The 20,109-nt window shown below is 40.5% G+C and overlaps 1 protein-coding gene across 1 annotated transcript in view; it reads right to left on the bottom strand.

The window, feature by feature from the left end:
* Positions 1-4,863: 4,863 nt before the first annotated feature.
* Positions 4,864-20,109, bottom strand: part of TCF20 (transcription factor 20 (AR1)) — a 40,525-nt gene continuing 25,279 nt past the window's right edge. Inside the window, exons 2-4 of the mRNA XM_010007760.1 lie at positions 14,891-14,984; positions 7,917-7,966; positions 4,864-4,947 (exon numbers count right to left, since the gene is read on the bottom strand). Coding sequence (XP_010006062.1) covers positions 4,864-4,947; positions 7,917-7,966; positions 14,891-14,984 — 228 coding nt within the window. The remainder of the gene's footprint in view (positions 4,948-7,916; positions 7,967-14,890; positions 14,985-20,109) is intronic.

Raw genomic sequence — 20,109 nt, 5'->3', positions numbered from 1 at the left:
ACAAGGTGTATGGGACATATCAAGCAGCAGCTACCTCTTCATTAGTATCTCAAGTCATCAGATGTTTTTCAAGATTCCATTATTAATATATAGTGTTTCTCAAAAAAGGTAACTTCCCTACCTCACACATACACAAGTACTGACACCCCATCACCCGCAACCATCCAAGACTTCTTCCCACCCCCTACAATTCATTTTATTTGCCTTTTAAAATTGAACTCATTGTGAGAAAGAAAGCAAGAGAAAGGGAGTCAAGTCCTGTTTGGAGTACTCCACATTCTGCTATCTTTCCCACAAAACATTAGGCTCCATGAGCTTCACTTTCATTTTGGATTTAATATTTACTTTAGCTGCAGGTTGTTTTTTTTAAATTCATATGGGTTTTTGTTAATTTTAATCAAAAGCATCAAAAGGGATATAGCGCACCTTTCATTTAAAACAATGTCTTTCAAGACTAAAAAATAGATCTTTATATATATATATATTTATCCCTCCCTCTTTAATTCCCCCCACCTGTTTCCTTTTTCCCCCTCCCCTTCCCACTGTCACTATGGAGATTGTGTCCATGGAAACAGCTGGTTCAGACTCCTTGGTCAGATTCTGTGATGTCATCAGTCTTGAGTGTGATGTAAGAATTAATGAAGGAAGTGCTGGCATTGGCAGGCACGTTGAGAGGGGGCATGGCTGCACAGTGGGAGAGATTCCATTCAGTCACGAATGTCCACCGTTTTTTTATCTCAACAGCCTAACCTGAAAAACAAAGTGAAACATTAAGATTAGAAAAGTTTGTTCCATCCCTCCACCTGCCAACGCACCCCCAAGGCTTGGGAAAAACCCACTCAGCTGCCTACCTCAGCAGTAACACCAAGAGCTCTTTAGTTTTGTGGACTAAAAACAGATGGAAGCACAATGATGAGTAGTTCATAAAAGCAAATCCATGTGATAAAAAAGTATTAGCCTAACAACCTGCAGAAAATGAAATAAGACCAGCTAAGGAGGAGGTCCAGCATCACGGGACGATCCGTGCCACGACAGTGGCGCGTGGCACTTTCACAGAACACCGACCTCCAGCAGCCTGAAAGGAGCTCATTTGCCTCATGTTTGCTCCTCATCTTGGTACAAAAACAGGAAACGGAGGGGCCACGCATGTTCATGTGGGATGACAGCTCTGGAATGCCACGCTGCCCCTCAGGGACACCACACTGCCCCTCAGGGACTGGACTAGACATATTTTCATACACATCACCACGCTACCATCTGTCAGTAGTTTTCACTGAATATGTAGCAGATAGTGAAACTGGTATAAAAAAAATTACAGGAATCCAGCTGCAGGAATCTGGAAGTGGCTAGCTAGATGTCACAAGTTAAAGGTAGAGCTACAGTTAAACTAACTGGAAGACAGGTAATACTTTTTTCTGTTGCTTTTTTGTTCTAATTACTCAATTACAGTGGTGGTGACAGTTCATAGAAGGACTAAGCTTGTGATGTCTTTCAAGAGAAATGTGGAAACATCCAAGTGCTTGACACACTCTGTCTGTCCAGAAATTTTCTGAGGCAAGAAAATTCAAATGAGAAACTGTAGACAAAGTTGAAATACAATTTTTCTAAGTCACAGTTCTCATTCTTAATCTGCACAGCTGAGAAAGCAAAGCTTGAATTAATATAGTCCTTTCTTCCCTTCTCCGACACCACCAGTGAGCCCAGAAGCAATTTGTTTATTTAGTAAGGTTAACCCTTTGATATAACTTAGATATATCAACCCCTCCCCACCAGCTAGCAAGCTTAGGAAAAGGAAAAAAATCTCACAACAGAAGCACTGCACATGGAAAGCAGTTAACAGCATTAGAGGTGTGCCTGGGAACGAAGCAACACCCATGTTCATTCGCAGCTGGCAATTAAACTCCAGGAACCTTAACCAAGTGTGACAGAGAAGTCAATGCTGTTCTGATTATCAGCACACCAATTAGATTACATCCCAGCAAGCCTACCTCTTGGCTGCAAATATCCCCTCGTAGAGGGGTGCCACGTTAAGAGCAAAGAACAAGGCGAGTATGGATGAAAAACAGACGGGTAAGTGTCCTGGTTTGAGCCAGGATGAAGAGCAGAACACACTGTTGCTAGTTACAAGAAAGCTTACTGAAGGAAAAAAAAATCAGCAAAAAGAAAAATTGGCTTCATCCTGGCTCAAACCAGGACAGTAAGCCATGGAGCTACAGCTCAAGAGGAAAAGAGGGAGGTTCCTAGAGAGCTCAGGCAGCTGACCTTTGTGGTATTCATTACTGTGCAACTGTGAGCCCTTGCTGAAGGAGTGTCAAGGCTGTGTTGCTGTCTCTGGCTCCTGTACAACTGCAGCTTGCCCATGCCTGGAATCAGTCCAGAGCATTAGGCACTGCCTCAGGGAGGAAACAGGCTCACCGCACAGAGAGCATCCTTTCCCATTCCTGGACAAGATCCAGAGCACCAGACTCACTCACAGTCACTCTCCAGATCTGGATTTGATCCAAATGTTCTAGAGGCAACTGGCTCAGGGAGAGAGAAGCAACAGAGACAGAATACACTGACTTGCCTGGATGTGCTCCAACACGCAGGATTTTTCTTAACTTGCTGGGCCTAGGAGTGAACCAGGACTAAAACAGCCCAATAATGTAACAGCTGAGAGCCTATTCCACCTTACACTAAAGCCCAGCAGAAGGACAGCTCCTGTACTGCCAGCACTGCTACAGAATTCCTCTAAAGTTCTTTAATTTACATAGTAATGCAGCTATTGTTATTATTATTATTGTTATTATGTAATTGAATCTATTAGATTTGCATGATTTTTATTTTGAGATTCAAAGTCAGGCTGGAGAACATCTTCAAGACATCAGCTACAAGAAGGGAAAGCTAAATAGGACCTGCAAAATAACTACTTGTGGAAAAAGTGGATTTTGAAAGAAATTATACCATAGAGAGGTATCTAGAGCACACTAAACATGCTGTAGAGATACCACAGTCTGTAAGGTCTTACGCCAATACACTCCTGTGATATTTTAATAAAGAGTTAGGACTGGACAATAATGCAGGAAACAAACCTGTGTCAATGTCTCTGGAACATAGTAATGTTCACCACTGCCTTAAAGCAACGATCCCCACCCCTCCAAAAAAAAAACGCAACAAAAACCCACAAAAAAACCCCTGAGAAGACTTCTGTAGTGTTAAACAATTGTAACAGATGCCCTGTCTGTGGGACTATCATCCTGTTTTAACATTATGAATTACATTGCCTTTTACAGTTCAAGGAAAAAAGCTCAAAAGAATCCCAATGATCTTTAGCATGGAAGGAAAAAGTTACGCAAATAATCAACTTTAAATAAAATTGTTTGCATAGTAACTGTTTTGACAAGTCTCCAAAGCCAAGAGAGAATGCTGTTAAAAATGAAAATTCACAGAACACAGCAGAGCAACACAAGTTGGCAGTCAGTCTACAAAGAGTTTACATGAAACACTACCTGTTTTCTGCTACTGCACTAAAAGCCAGAATTCTATTATTAATCCCTCAACCTTCAGAGAAAATACTATTAAGAACCCTTTACAATTACTTAAATTGAGAAGATTTTAAGTTAAGGGAGGTGCCTGGGAAGAAAGGGACAGCAGTGAGGGAAGGGGATTTTTATAATCAGCTCAGAGTACAGACATGAAAGAGCAACTTCACTTGCATGACTGCAAGAAAAGGAGACACAACCACCTTGAGAAAGAACTGAGCAGTGAAATGAAGGCAAGAGACCTTCTTGGGCTGCAGCTTATGGGAAAGGGTGCCAATAAGCATTAATTTGAAACCAAACACTTATTTTATTTAGACCTCCCTGTTGCCACTTGGTGGAAATAAGAAATGCCAACCTCATCCTAACTCCCTTGGGTGCTAACTTCCACCTCTGTGCAACTTCCTCCTCCTTGTACAAGTCAGGATATTTGCCCAGCCACACAGTGAACCACATGAGGAAAATGACCCAATTAGGATGCTAACATGACAAAATGTAGTTTCATACAAATTTAATTCCCTGGTAAGTTCACACATGGCTGTACGAATGCTGGGACAAAGGAGGAGGCAGGAAGGAAGAGCAGCCAGGGGAGCTGTGGCTGCCTTCCACAGCACTGCAGACCTACACCAATTACAGCCCACCCTGGATCCAGGACAAGGGGAGGTATGGGAACAGGGCAAACATGACAAACTTCAAAAATTGTGGATATAGTTCCACCTTCTATCACCCATGTCTGTTTGCAAAATAGAAGAAAATGCTGGTGTGAAAGGAATGTCATGAGCTTCTCATAAAATTAATTTACTTATCCCTATATTTCCATTTCCAGAAAAAAAGAGAATCAAGATTACAATAATCTTGAACTCATCAGTATTATTAATTCTTCCTTACATGCAAAATTTAAGAGACTTTGATGAATTTATTTATTTATATGACAGCTTGCTATTAACTACTCTGAGACTTTTGAAAAAAATAAACCAACAACTTTCAGATCCTTATGGACATTACCATGGCAATATGAGAGATTTCTGCCACTGGTTTAGCTGGGAGACTCATCAGGCAGTTGTAACAGCTAACAAGCTTTGCTTCTCACTGCTGAGCAGGAGGAACTGCTGTGGACATACAAAAAAAGCAAAGTCCCTAACCTGAACAGAATGCTATCGGGGGGGGGGAATAAACAATTATTACAAATTTTCTTCATATATACCAGAGCACCTTGTTTTCTCATAGAAATGGAGAAGGCTCTGGAGGGTAAGGAGAGCCAGAAGGTGGCAGCTGGAAACTGGAAGCTCTCCCCAACTCACCTGTGCTTGCTTTTATTTCCATTCCCAGGAGTACACTTCCCCCCTCACCCCCGCTCCGACTGCTCTGTGCTGAGGCTGCCTTTCACCATCTTGTTCTGCAAGGAGGGAAGAGAGCAAGGAAGGAGGGGCTGACGAACCAGCAAGCCAAAAGGAGGAGGAAAAAGAAAAGGAGGGAGAAAAGGAAGACAGGGATAGGGAAAGTGAACATATAGAAAATGAGAGAGAGAAAGAGAAGTCAGTATTGGAACCAGATATAGATTTTTCAGACAGAGTTTTCCCTGTGACAAAAGCAGGCAATTCCGCAAAAGTAAAGAGTTTGGGATATGAAAGCCTTGTTAATTTTAAGAAACACAGAATTTAACACAAAAAGGTATAATGAGCTGAGAAACATCACTTAAAGTTGCCCCACAGGTGCTTAGGACAATCTAAGACTGCAGTGCCACCAAAAGGTGAGGTATCCCATCCCCTCTACATCCTCCTCAGTGCCTTGACATCCTTGTCAGTTCTGTTGCAGCAGCACTTGCTGCTTATGTAGACATACAGCTAGTTGGATTTATGAGAGCAAGCTAACCCTTCAAAAGATGATTAGTTTTCAGACAGTGTTTTCCCTGTGATAAAAGCTGCTATTTTGCAAAAGTAGCACATTCAGGACATGGATGGCTGAAGCATCAATGCTGACAGAAGGAAATGGGAAAGCTTACTGGGGAGCACAGGGAAAGGCAGGACCAGTCCCTCTGGACTTAGCTTGCTTGTGCCTTAAGTTGTCACACGCAGTTAATGAGGCAAAAAGCACCTTTGCTCTCCAGGAGCCACTTACGATGATGAGGTGTATTTACCGATGTGAGGCGTGGGCTGAAAAAAGATAAGGCTCTACACTGGGGGCCTTACTCTGTGTTAGCAGATTTATAAAGCTAGTTCTTCCACCCATTAACTACAGAACAGAAGAATGAGGTATGAGACAGCTACTAATTAGCTACTAATGTTAAATTGGTGTTACTGAAAAGCATAGTTTTGAATGGTCTAATCAGAAGTCTTTCTTCCTCTCAATTGCTCATGTTCATATAAAAAAATGGATGCAATTTGTTCTCTAGTCATTCTAGAGCAAAGGTTTTCAACCTTCCTGCTCCTGCCCTGCAACTGGCTGGAATTCCCTTTCCAGTCACTGCAATGGAAAGAGCAGGGTGAGCCTATATTCTGTCCTGACGAAGGATTTGGAACAAACCAGTAAAGAACAGTGAGCCACAGAGCAAGGGCAGAGTCACAGCCAAGCAAAGAAAATGCTGCTTGACTTCAAAACAAATTATTCATGTCTTTAATAAGCAAAAGCCAGCAGACTCAGTGTCAAAGAAAGGCCGCTAGTTGAGCTTCCATTTGCGACGCAACACAGAAAGTCATCTGCAGTGAGATAGTTTTGAATGAAATTCAAAATTTTATTGCCCCAGGAAATACCTTTATCAATTTAATTGGCAGTTTTCCCCCTCCCGCCCTTCAAGATTACTTTAGAAACCAATGTGCCTGCTGCTCAGTATCTTCTCCGGGAGGCTGGATTCTGTAAAATGGTTGTTTCCTTCAGCAGTGACCCAAGCCAGCTATGAAAAGCTTTAACATTATATTCCCCTGTAATACTTCAGGAGGTGAGCAGCAAAAATAAAACAGCCTTCAAAGATGTAACCTTCCTATTCTCTTTTGTCAAGTATCCAAAAGCTGGGCATAGGGTGGCACTTGGGGAGATGTATTCCACAGTAAAGGGAGCTCATCCTTCATATTTTTGTTTGGCAAGATCTGCAGGTTCATGTAGCATTAACACATCAATTTAAGCTTGCTGTACATTTTCAACATTATTCCACAATTGTGCAGAATAATTTATTTTCTTTTATATGATGAAAAGTAGGCCAGTTCTGGGTAAGAGCCTGAATAGCACCAGAATCTTCCAGCACATTTTGAACACGTGTGCATAAATACATCATATTGTGGTAGAATATCCAGAAAGGAAAATGAGACTAATTCTGCTATGTTTACAAAAGACAGATTAAGGATAATCTGTGAAGACAAAAAACCACCAGATGTCAGTCTAATTCTAGGCAGAGAAGAGATCTGCAGACAAGGACTAAACGGAGACTAATCCCTGCTAGAAAACAACACAATTCTTCCCTATTATAATGTACTTTCTAGCATATGCCATCCACACTCTTGTACAATTTCCTGTTGTATCCAACTGGCTACAAGAACAGCCATTTTTTCTGGGTACTTCTGAGCACTTAAAACTGGTGGACTAGTATCCACAACCTCCTGGGGATCTATCCTCCCTTATGAGCTGGGAGGAGTATTCCCAGTAGTGTATCATATTGCTTATATATACAAGAGAGTATGTCCTATCTGCCTTGTCTCCTTTTCCCATATGGACAAAGCAACAGCAGTCCAGCTCCAGTCCAGCTCTTGGCACCCTGTGTTTGCAGGCTCCAGGAACCTTCAGTTAAGGATGCCCAAGCAGTACACAGAAGCAGCATGCTGCATCCTTCACCAAAAACAATGAGGAATCTTCTGAAAAGTCAGGTATCTACAAAACAACTAAACAGAGAAATTGTAGGCTGAGAGGTACGACTCAGTCTGGTTACTACCACTAAACTAGTACAAGGTGTTCCAGGTTCTTCACTACATTGATTCATGATATAGTCCAAATGTTTCCAAAAACTGGTTGAAACTTTTCCATAGGCCTCTTTTCCTCCTCTGTGCATCCTCAAGTAAACCCAAGGAGAAAACGCACCAGTTTCAATGTAGCACTCAAGCAGAAATAATGAGCAAGTACTAATTCTATGACAGAAGACAGGAAAAAAAGCTGGGCTTTCATAGGAGTCATCAAGGTTCTAAAGAGCAACTGAACTGATAGGACAAAAACTTCATTTATTTTCTTAAAATCTCGGTATTTTTCTCAAGTCGATGGTTGGCCCCAGAACAGGCCACAAGCACACATCACCGAAGTTTTAATCTAAAAGCATCTCTGACTACAAATGTTATCCAGGTATAAAATTATTAACCCAAATTTAGACACCAGAAGAGGGCAGCAAAAAACAGGACTAATGCAGGAGATGATCCTTACCTTGTGCTTGGGGCACCTCACTGAGAAATTCTCTTCGTTTAGTAAACAATCTAGAGGAGCAGAAGACAGCAATGTATTACTTTTTTAATAAGAAACAACTTGAATAACACATCACGTGTGTTAATTTTGCGTCATAGGTATATATTTTTCATTCAAAGACCTCTTAGAGGAATACCACCTTATTACCAGATGAAACCTTTCCACCCTCAAAGTTTTAGCAAATAAAATTACTAAACACCCCCAGTGACAATGCTGCTTAGATTAGCAAGCCACGTCCAAGCATCCCCAGCCTCCCCAGTCCTCTGTATAGAGTTAAGAATCACATCAGCAAGCCTGTAAATCCTGTGTCCCAACCCCTTTCGGCTATTCCAGCCTTGCTTGCTATAGCACAAGAAAGATGGATGCCATTTGTCCAATTTGAACAGATGATCCCTCCTTTATACTTCATAGGACAATTGCTGCTTTTCATCCTTACCACAAGGCCCTGCCAAAATCAAGGGGAGGAGGGGTGTGTATCTCTAGGTATGGGTGTTTATGACAGTTTATTTGCAATCCCAAATCCTGGTGATCAGCTTACACTTTGACACTACATCTGGTAGTCAGACGTGATGCTGATCTTGAATCTGATTCCATGATTCTTATATATGAAGCTTCTGTGATCTAAGAAATAGTTCAATTAATGATTTAAACCTATTATGGAAAGTGGGGCACCTACATAGAACTGCTCATTTACGAACACATTAAGCAATACTGTAATTTGAAGAGCATTCCTTTAGTGCTACTGACAGCATAAGTGTTGCTTCCCCTCTTGCCCTCCCTCCCAGATGATGCCTCTAAGGGATGCCAAGTCAGCAGCTCCTGAACTTCAGCATTATGCTCAGACCAAAAGCATCACTCCAGGCTCTTTGCCTTCCAGATACCCCCTATTTCACCCTCACAGCCAAGTAAAAAATCAGAAGCAATCTCCCAAGAGAATTCAGCTGCTTTCCCTGGGTGCTCTGAACTGGAGGGCCACCTCTCAACCTGTCCAAACTGACATAATTCTTTCCAATTGCCTCATCCATTGAGGACAGGCTGACTGAGCACCATCACCACCTTGGTAGGTCAAAGCACCATCACCACCCTCACTTCAACCCACACTGGGAGAATTCAACAAGGTGCTTATGACCTCCTGTCTGCTCCAAACCTACCCAAACAGCTAGCAAGTAAAGAAGCACAATGGTAAATAAAATGTGCTAATTTAAAATGCTCTTAAGTATGTAGCATAACCAGGGCTACCTGCTGTTTCAATCTGCTGGAAGAGTTTAGCAGACAGCAGGAGACTGCAACTAAAGCTTGAGGGAAAAGCTTTCTAGACACCCAAGCTTTGGCAGAGCATCCCTCTGCCTTGAAACGCTTATGTTTCAACTTGAATGCCTCTGGCCTGCATCAAAAGGAAACAGCATGCAATAGGCTAAGTTACTTGAGTGATTTTAGCAAAGGGGAGTAAAACCCTTAATCCTGCCACAGAAAACAATTTCAAATGCAGCATTAACAAATAACAGGAAAGAAATAAGATTGTCTCATTAGAAGGGCAGAAACTGTACATTTAGACTTACAGCATGAATTATCACCGCATAATGCGGCAAACAAAAATTATGCAGAGCAATTATCAAAACATATGTGTGTATGTTAGAACAGGATGGAGTTTTCTTTTTTCTTGGAAATGCAACATTGGTAACGAATGCCCTTCTCTAGCTGGTACATCAGAAAGAAAGATCAGTAACAAGAATGAGGAGGAACTGTCAGGAACCTTGTACCTCATGCCTAATGTGCACATGGAGCTCGGTTTCTTACTGAAGTCAGTATTTTTGTTGCAAATTCTAATAGCAGATCAAATTAATAGCATTTTTTTTGTTTCTCTTAAGGGACGACTATGAAAAATCTCATCAGCTCACTGCAGAAAATCAGCTGAATACCAATAAGGTCAAATTTCTTCATCATTATAAAGCTGGCCTGGATTTCAGTTAGCAGTTTCAAGTATTTTATACCGCAGATTACAATTTATCAGAGTCACCAGACACATAGCTATGATCAATTCATCGTGGCAAGGGAAAGGGAAAAAGAACTGAGACTCGTCCTTGTTTGTACAGATTTTTCTCCATAAAGTAGTCAGGGAAAACCTAAAATATTTCTATATAGAGCAATTATTCTTCTATAAGCTTCACACTTCGTCTCACCCTCTGTGTTCTGCTTGTTACTCAACTCTAATGATGCTTGTGAAGACACAGGATTTCTGTTCTCTGAAAATTCTCTTCATTTTGCTGCTGGTCTTTTCCTAATATACAGTAAAAAAATTTCCTATGTGAAACTGCCTGTGATACTTGTTGTGGGGACAAATGTGCGGCAACAATCAGGATCTGGCTTCAGGTGGTGAGGAACAAGCAGGAGGAGAGGATACAAAATTTCAGAAAACAAAGATCCTGTTTCCATGGAGACCTCCCTAGGACTAAGTTATCTTGAGACATCAGAGGCTCTTCATAAATTTGGATAGACTAAAGCCAAACATAATGTTAACCACAGTCATTTCCATATAAAAATCACTTGAGTGGCACTAGTGATCTTGATTTTTATGCAAATAGCTAGGAGGAGTTCAGCTCTCTTGCACTCTATATTGCCAAAGATTACTTTGTACGATAGGAGATTAAAAGGAAGGCTGAATTAGGCTATATAAAAGCATCCATATATGCAAACTGGCAGCTTATGAAGCCACATGCCTTGTACAGCAGCCAGTTAGCTACAGCAGTGCAAAACCTGGCTCCTCACCAGGGTGGGGTTGGAAGCCGACCACCAGCACAAGCAGCCAGAGCCCAGGTCACACCACAGGGCCAGCCTTCAGGGCTGCAAGGAACTGAAGTAGCTTTCAGAATATTTTGCCCTCCAGACCTTTACGAAACACCACTGCCTTTCAAATGAGGCACAGTAACTGACAGGGCACTAACTTCTAATCCACACCAACGCAAAGGTAAAAACACACTCCCAGTGCAGCTGCCTAGGAGTACGGCATGCATGCTTAATCTCAGCTGTGGCATGGTCACTTCCAGGGATGTTCCAGTAACTCACTCAAAACACCAAGCATTATACCAAGTGTCTGTGACTAGACATACCCTAAAAACATTTCAGCAAGTGTTTTCTGGGGTTTTTTTTAGATACAAAACCAGTTATACACATTGCAAAAGCCTGAGAGCCCTTGTAAACGTCAGCACAAATGTTTGAGGATTCAGAATGGATGTGTCTCAGGTCCTCAATAAAGCAAGGTGGCACCATCCTTCAAAGTGGGATGGCTGACTTCAAATGGAAATACCACAGAGCTTGAGGAACTTGAGAAATATCTGTATCTGACTCACTATAGGAAAGACAGCAGCACTGCATAGCCAATAAAAAGGGCTTATAGGCAGACAGCAGGCTGAGGAAAGAGAAAAGAATGCTTATTTGCTTCTCAAGGAAGTCAACATTTTCTGCTTGGGTATAAATGAAAATCAAGTCCTATTCCATATAGCCTACTTATTTATTTTATATATATTTATTGGCAGAGTGGCTATAGATTCCGACAGCTTGATTGCACTGAGAGATAAAAGCAACTGCAAACAAGGTCTTTTATTGTCATACCACCAGGCTGAATTTTTGAATGTTAAGATTCTACTTCAAACTGAGCTCTTTTATTTGCTTTGGTTGAAAACTTCAGCCAAAGCAGCGTAACAATTTCCTTAGAACTTTTTATTGGAAAAAAGTTATTCTGCCCATGTTAAACACATCCCAGCAAGTTTTCTCTGAAAAGCTCTACCATACTCTGATTTTCCATAGAACCTGAATTTTAGCCAAGGCATGCCCTTGTAAGGTTACCACAAAATCAGCAAATACAACTCTTTGAAAGGAGGAATGGGGAATTTAATCTGCACATCCTCAAGAGAGGCTTCTCTAAATTTTATTTGCTAGGTCCTTTGAAAATTCCACAGAATATACTTCTTTTTGGGGGGTGAGCAGGTCGTTCCTGTAAATTAACCTCAGGCCAGACCCAGAACCAAAAGCACTAAAGCTGTCAGGGGACATATTTCTAAGGCCTAGGCAGCCTGAAAGAAGGTGACCATTTCAAAACTGCAAAAATGAGAAGCACTGGCCCAGAAGGCAGCAGAAGTGAAAAGGGTACTGAAAAAGGAAATCTGTAAGTGGAAAGAGAGAAGGCTAGCAAGACTATGAGAGTAGTGTTAGAAGTTAGAAGCAGGGAATGAAGGATGAGAGCCAGAAGAAGGAGGCTAAGACTAAATCAGGATTGATTTGGCCAGAAGACTGGAGACTAAGAGCTAGTGGGATAAGGCATGTAAAGGTGGAAACGATCAAGGGTAATATCAAGGAACAAATGGAGACTAGCAGGGTTAAGTGTGACAGGGAGCTAAATGAGCAGAACCAAACAAACTAAGGCCAGAGTTGAAAAACAGTTGGGAGCAAGAAAGGAGAAGAGGAGGTGATACAAAAGCAGAGGAGGAAGCCAGACTAACAGTTAGAAAACTGGGCAAAGGAAAAGCTGGAAAGGAGTAGAAAGAATTGGGTCTTACAAAGAGACTGGGGTAAGAAATCTGAGGAACCTGAGAACAACTAAAGGAAAATGTATAGAGAAATAAAGGTATTTGTTTTCACTAAATCATACTCTTCTGGGAGTGAAACCAGAGATTCACCCACTTACACCAACTCCTTTGCTACTATTTAAACTAATGTGTGCAAATCACAGTCCAAGTATCCCACCTCCGTGCAGCTCTTGCAATTTATTACTGCGATATTACTTAAAGGAGAGAAACGAGCTTGAAATGGTGCACTCTGACAGAAAGCCATATGACCAATTTGATGTCTCGTAACAAAATTACAAGAAATTTAAATAAGCATAGCCTTGGAACTTGAATACAAAGAGCTACTCTAAAAAAACCTGAAAGGTTGCAAAGTCAAGACAAATGAGAGGAGAAGCCCAATTTAGTGTAGCCCACTTCTACATATTATATGGTAAACATATATTACATTTAATATGGAATAAATAGTATGACTGTATACTAGATTTTGTACGTGACACTGTCTCTTCTGTACGTGACACAGAACTGCTCTTGGGAATCAGTCATGATTGTTCAGTAAATTTGTCATCTGGAGGATCCTACCATATTTGCTGAAGTGGAGTAGAGTTAATGAAGAAGGTATATCTGAAGAAAAAGGACAGTATCTTACATTTTGACACCTGTGTTTGGTACAACATAGAAAATACTATATACTGTACCTAGTAACACAAGAATTCAAATTAAGCACCCCAAGCTACTGGGAACATTCATCACATTTTGTTTTTACATGTTACTGAAAAGGGCAGGTCACAAAGCAAATTACTAAACACAGTATGAATTCAAATCTGATGATACTGTCTCCCAAATGTAAGTAAATAAAAAGTTTATTAATGTTCATGGAACTCTTAGGCATAAGAGAGATGAACATCACAGAAAATTCCACAGTTACACTTTCAGAACTGAGATGGAATCATATGCATTAAATAAAATACAAAACCAGTGAGAACTATGTATGTTCATGAATGAATAACCCTTCATCCTAGAGACTGACGTAGTGCCTTATTGAAAAACTTGCCAGTCTTTAATAAGGTAATTACTATAAGATACATTTGTAGCATACTAAAATTAAACTTACATGGACACCCTTATTTCTGGCAATTTTTTGAGTATTTTTTTTTACCTGAATAATATTCCTTTAACACCTTATTGAATGCAAAATCAAGGATGCTCCATCTGCATTACAATACTAGCAGTACTTCACTGCAATATTCACTTCATTACACAAATTTCTGTAGTGCCCAGGGTAGGATTTCAAAGTGAAAGTGCAATGCAGTAATTCAGAAATGAGCACACCTACATAAAATACGGTAATATTTGAAAAACAGCATAAAATAGGTGGGCTGCTGTGGAAGTGGGCTAACAAACAGGAAGCTTGCAATTATTTGCCAGTCAAGAGTTGCAATACTGAATCCTTACCTGCTTGTTATCAAGACTATATTTTGTATGATATAAGTGAATTAGAAAGGACTGGAATACTGGGACATTACTAATTCTTAGGTGGGTTTTTTTACCAAAGAGTCAAGTTTATCTGCATGAAAAGCCTTCCTTATTGTACACAAAATGCTAACTTAAAACCCCAGGCTCATAGTTTTTGTAATTTACTATAACACAGCTTAAGTAACATTCCCTTCTACTCTCCCCTTCATTCTCAAAAAGTGAGAACTTTTAGAGAACTGCACAATCTAGACCTTTTGCTCTGTTTTTATTTCCAGACTTAATGCTTTCCTCCTGCAACCAACTGCTGTCTTTTATAGAACCTGTGCTCATATTAGAGGGACAGTTTATATCTAAAGGCAAATGCACACACAGAACTCCCAACTCTGATCACTGAATAAAAGAAGCAAATTCTGTAATTATATAACATCCAAACCATTAGCTTGTCCAATGATGAAAACTGGATCTACTCAAGAGACTGGCGGAAATGGTTCTAAGGAAGGTTGTGCTGCAAGCAGTACTGATGATTCTACAACACTTTGCAACTGAAATCTTTGTTATGCCTATCCATAAGAGTGTAACCCTGACAGAGAAAATGCCTTTCTGGTTACTTGCAAGCTTTTAATAAAGAGTTTATATTTTTCACAAGAAAAGACTGCTTAGTTCTCATATTGCAGCCAAATTTCAGTCACTGTAGCTGCACCCCCCCAGAGCAGGCGTGCTCTGCATTTTCAGGTAGATCCTTTTCTCTTACAAGCTCCATCTTGTCCCAAATCATTACTGCACACTGCTTATCTGATACCATTTCTCAGCATTTATACTGTAAAGTACCTTGGAATTATTTAGTGCTATGTATCTTTTGAATAAATATGAAATAAGGGTTAGAATGCCATCTATTCTTACCTGCATCGATGGCACATGGGTAATGGTATCGGAAGGAGCAGCCTTTGTTGTAGCAGCCTAAGGTGGCTCCTGATTCCTGGCAATGGGAACATTTCTGAAAGGGAAAACATGAAACAGTAATGAAGGCTGCAATAAGCTTTAACAAATATCTGGATTTTCCTGGGAACTTCATCAACCACATTCCAGCACAAGTTTCTCAAGTACCGCAATGTCAAACTGGATCTTTCCACAGCATACCTTCTGAATAAACTCTTGCAAACAAACTTTTCAGCTGTGCTAACCAGGCAAGAGATACCCAGTGTTCAAACCAACCATTCAGGAAGAACACCACCTCTCAAATCTGTTCCTCTGGCCTATGTTTCAGTACCCAGCAATGACATCAGTGTTAAAAGCAGAAGAAAAGCTTTTTTTAATCTATAGCAGCCTTAAAATGAGATCTGGCATGACAAAGAATGATTTAGAAGACATCATTAGTGTAAAAGTAATTTGATTACATCATCTTCATTATCGCTAGCCCAAGAAGATGAAGGCCAAGTTAAACATTTTTTCACAGGTGATCAAAAAAGGTTTACTGGGAGCAGAAGATGCCATCAGGGGAAAATACGTCACCATCACAGAAATGGGACATCTCCGAAAGAAACACCTGCAGTGCTATAAAGATGCTCATACCTTTATTTTCAAAGTAGTAAGAACCATCTGATGACCATATTCAATTTCCATTACTTAGATCCTATTATCTCAGCTGGTAAATGATGTATTTAACCATACCACCAGACAGATGCGAATGCTACAGAACGGAAGCCACTCACCCATTTACTTCAACCTGAATGACTTAAGGAAGTAGGCCTACCATACATCTTATTCAAACAGCAACTTTATTCTTGAATGCATGCAGTAATTTATGTTCATTAACTAAATCTAACAATCTGATGAAAGCCGATTTCTGACGTTGTGACATTTTTCCCTTCTAAAATGAAAACACGACACATCTGGCAGAAACCACCGAAGGCTAAGAGACTGCTACTATTTAAAAATTAAAACACAAATAGACTACTGACAGCAAAAGAAAAGATGGCCTACGATACCTTTTTATTTATGTGTAAGAAACACAAGAATTTTGGTTTTGCCGATAAACACAACCAACACCACAATAAAGCCTTGTATAACTGGTACAACTCACCTCAAATTTAGGCTGTAAGAAGTTGTCTTTGGTTACTGACTACACAAAAAGATGATGACAGGATCTAGCAGCTCTTTTCTGTTGGAAAAGCTGGTGTCAAACTACATGTGCTCTACTAACACTATTAGCAAGCTACACCTGTACAGCTCACAGAACAGATGTGCTCAAACCAGCAATGCACCTGGCACTGGACAAAAGCTTGTTTTTTACCATACAGGGAGGCACATATGCCAATATGGCCACTTCTTCACATCCCTGAGTAACATACACGTGGCAGTGGAGGTCTGCAAATCAGATGTGGCCAAAGATAACAGCCACAGCAAAGTTCTGCATAGTAAACATGGTTTTGATTACGATATTTAAAAAACCACTGAGAATCTGACAGCCATTGCTCTTCCTACTTTGCTATGCAGACGTGACTGTATTTACACGATTAAGGATGAAAGCAAAACTAGCTCCAGCCATAAGCCAGGTGGCCCTCTTCAAATCAAAGCAGATGCATCTAACAGACAAGATTGTGAGAAGTCAGTTCTCATGACATCTACAACTGCAGTCTTGAATACTGCCTTCTCTCTTCAACTACACCGAGGCATCCTGAGCCTGATCTTAAGTGCTCCCTATTAAATCATGTCTATCTTCTAAGCAGTGACTGTGTATCATGACAAACTTTTCAGTATTTATGACGTAAGAAAAGTGTCCCCGAGGCCTAGAAAGAAGAGACCCAAGCAGCTTATTTTTTTTTGCCTGTCAGAACACGAATGCCAGTTTCCAAAGAGAAAAAAAAAAATAATCTAAACCAGTATTTAAGTGCACACCAAAATACATGGACCTCTAGACAATTCACTCACCAACAGGAGTAAAACCAAATTTCATGTACAGAAAATGTCTATTCCTGGCTATGATGTCAACCCTAGAAGAATACAATGTACTGGCAACAGTCCGGGATTCACCTATGCCAAGTATTTGCAAAGTGGAGCTTGAGGAGGTTTGAACCAAAACTCTTTACCTGTATGCTTTATTTTCACTTTTAGATGTGGCTGGCTGAGATTAATTATTCTAACAGGGTAGAATTCAAATTGACTATTCTTTTTGAAAACAGGTATGAATTTCTAGCTTTGTTCCTCAGAGACATTCTGTTCTCCCCAGTTTATCTTGTCTTTGAAGTACCATCACACTGTTGCAACAGAAGAGGTCATTCTTCCCTGGAACACCGTGTCCTGTACAGAGCAGTCAATAAGAGCATAAGAACTACAGCAGCACAGATTAAACTGCAGCTGCATAAAATATTTCTTAACAATAAAAAAGCATGTCTTACATGACAACTCAAAACAAGACCTCTAGCAAAAAAACTGATACTTTTACAAATGTTAATTTAGACTTCGAATATATTCTTTGTTGTGTCTAGCATGGTTCATCTTGTTATTCTGAAGCTCACAGCAGAAATAAGACAAGCCTTTTGACAAATAACGTGTGCCTGTAGCGCTGCTCAGCTGAGAACAGGTACAGAACACTTTCAAATAGGTTGTAGTTAGGACCGATTAGATAGGAAAAGTTAGTACTTAAGATGCCAGAGCATGAGCATCAAGCCTTAATTTCCCTTTTTTTCAGTCTGCCAGACCAACTAGATTATTACCAAGGTTACCTGCAGCTACGCCCACAACAGCAATTCCCCAGTGGACTACAATAGCATTGACTGCTCAAGGCAGAGATCATCTGCTGCTGCTGGCTCCCCTGCTGCTGAACAAGCCTCCATTCTGGCAGATGCTTCTGCTTTTCACAATCCACTGACAGTCTAATGGCCCCATTTCTTCTACCTCCTGGGACCCCCGACCATCTGCTTCTTTCAGGGGAAGCTGAGGGAACCACATACACAATAACTACTCGTTTCTTTCGAGTTCTTCCTTCTTGACACACCACAGAGTGACTGAACAAAGCAGACACCCTACAAAGCCGTATGGTTCTAAAACAACTAAAGTCTATCACTTAATCTTAGAAAGATTAATATAATGCCATGCAGTTTCCACATACTGGAAATCAAGGCTTTTCTAGAAAGAATAAAGTGATTAAAACACTTCTGGATGGCCACAGTCTTTTTTTGCAAGACATCACTGCTGTGCCTTAAAAGATAATAAGATGCATAGTTCCTGCTGGTACTTCTTGTGGCTTTGGTTAGAACCCTTATCTTTTGTATTTATCTTTCAAAACAAAAAGAAAATATGTACATTACAATTAGAAAACATTTTAAAAAGAAAATAAAAATAAAAATAAGGAAATTACCTATCTTCATACAGGAAATGCGTGACCTGGACTTTATGACCACTCTCATGGCCTCTTGGGTCCATGAGGAAATTTTCACCCAAACTCCACCATCCTGCAGCCATTCACCAGCAGATGGTAGCAGCCTGCTTGTCACTTGTAAAGGAATTATAGCATTCTTAGCCAGGGAAACAGCACTCAAGCTCTCATGGGAAGAGAAATTCCTTTTGCTCGGTAAGCAGCCTGCTTAACCTCCTCTGCTTGAAAGTGCTGAAGGCTGGTACTTGGAGTGTGCTCCCAATGGGAGGTGCCAATGGATAGTAATCATTGCCAGGCATCTAATCAACTCTTGGCTTAAATTAAAAAAAGAAAAAAAAAGGGAAAAAAAAAAAAAAGAAAAAAAAGAAAAAGGAGAACAAGGGGAAAAAAAAAGACCACACAGCAAAGATTGATTTGGAGGTCCTATCTCCACAATTCATCTCTGGCCACAAGGCACATATATCTCACTTAGAATAGGCTGGAGAGACTGAAAAGTGCCATTTAGAAGAGACACACCATCCCTTGAACTAAATTATCAATAGTATTAAAGCCAGATACATTGTCTCTGCCTCTCCACGCTATTAGCAGCCCATTTCTTCATCCAAACAGCTCATCATTCTCTGTCTACCAAAATGAAGTAACACCCAACCTGGAAGTGTGAACAGTTGGGGGATGGCTACCTCAGCAGCAGCAGAGCTGCTCTGATTCATTCAAAATACTAAAAAATCCACTAGCTGTATTTCTTATTTAAGCGAGTTTTTTTTCCCCCCTGCAATCTGCATTCCTTCATTACTATGAGAGTAAACTCTTCTGAGAACATCCTGCTCTAAATGTAATACAGTGGGGTGTAGTTTTTGGGTACCTTTTTTTGCCTCTCTCAGATTTGTACCCAGGTCCACATAAGTGTTAGAACATAAACATATCCTGAGCTACCTACCTTCCTCCTCTCAGGCTCATGAAAAGAAGTGTCCCAAGCTGCTTAAGTAAAACATGCACCTATTAACTTTTCTCTTTGGCTCTGCACTGACAGAGATGCCTTTGTCCAGGAGTACTGGCAACGCACTGAGGACAGGGTTTTGCAGGTGGGAGTATGGGAGCTGCTGGACTAGCCCTTCCAACATATTCTGGGCAGCAGCAGGAACAGTTGCTTAGAAGCAGAAATTAATTGCTTATGCCTAATACTAATTCTTCCTCTATTTTTCTTTTGGAACAATTACCAAAGGCAATTTAAGCAAAGACATTCACAACAGATGCAACTGTGTAAGATTTTCTACTGCCTAGAATCCAGTCTTTTCTTGCTGATCAGTTGCTTTTTTCAGTTTGCTGACCTGCACACACATTCTCCCCCCCACCTCCGGCCTCATTCTAACTTCCTCTCACCAGTTTTTCCTTTGCTCTCTATTTTCTTCCCTTTTCATTTGTTTTGCTTTCTAGGTATCTCCTTGGTTTTGCCCTTCCTGCATACCAGTGTCAAGAATTCTGCATAAACAGAATAAAATGGCAAGCAACAACTGAAGGTTACAAAAAAAATAAGCAAAACATGAAATAGATGTGGCATTAATTACACAGGTACAAGTCTTCACATGTATCCATTTTTCATACTCTCTCCATCTGTTTAAATTATAAGCTTTTAGGAAAGTAACTGCTGCTGTGTAATTGCACTGCACGAATGCAGATGTAAGATAATGAGGATTTCAGAGTCAGCTGCAATATTAGGAAGGAGGGCCTTCTGACTATTTCTGAT

This window comes from Chaetura pelagica, unplaced genomic scaffold (assembly GCF_000747805.2).
Source record: "Chaetura pelagica isolate M959 unplaced genomic scaffold, ChaPel_1.0 scaffold752, whole genome shotgun sequence".
Lineage (NCBI taxonomy): Eukaryota > Metazoa > Chordata > Aves > Apodiformes > Apodidae > Chaetura > Chaetura pelagica.
Note: the sequence above shows the minus strand (reverse complement) of the source record. Positions and strands in the feature narration are given on the sequence as shown.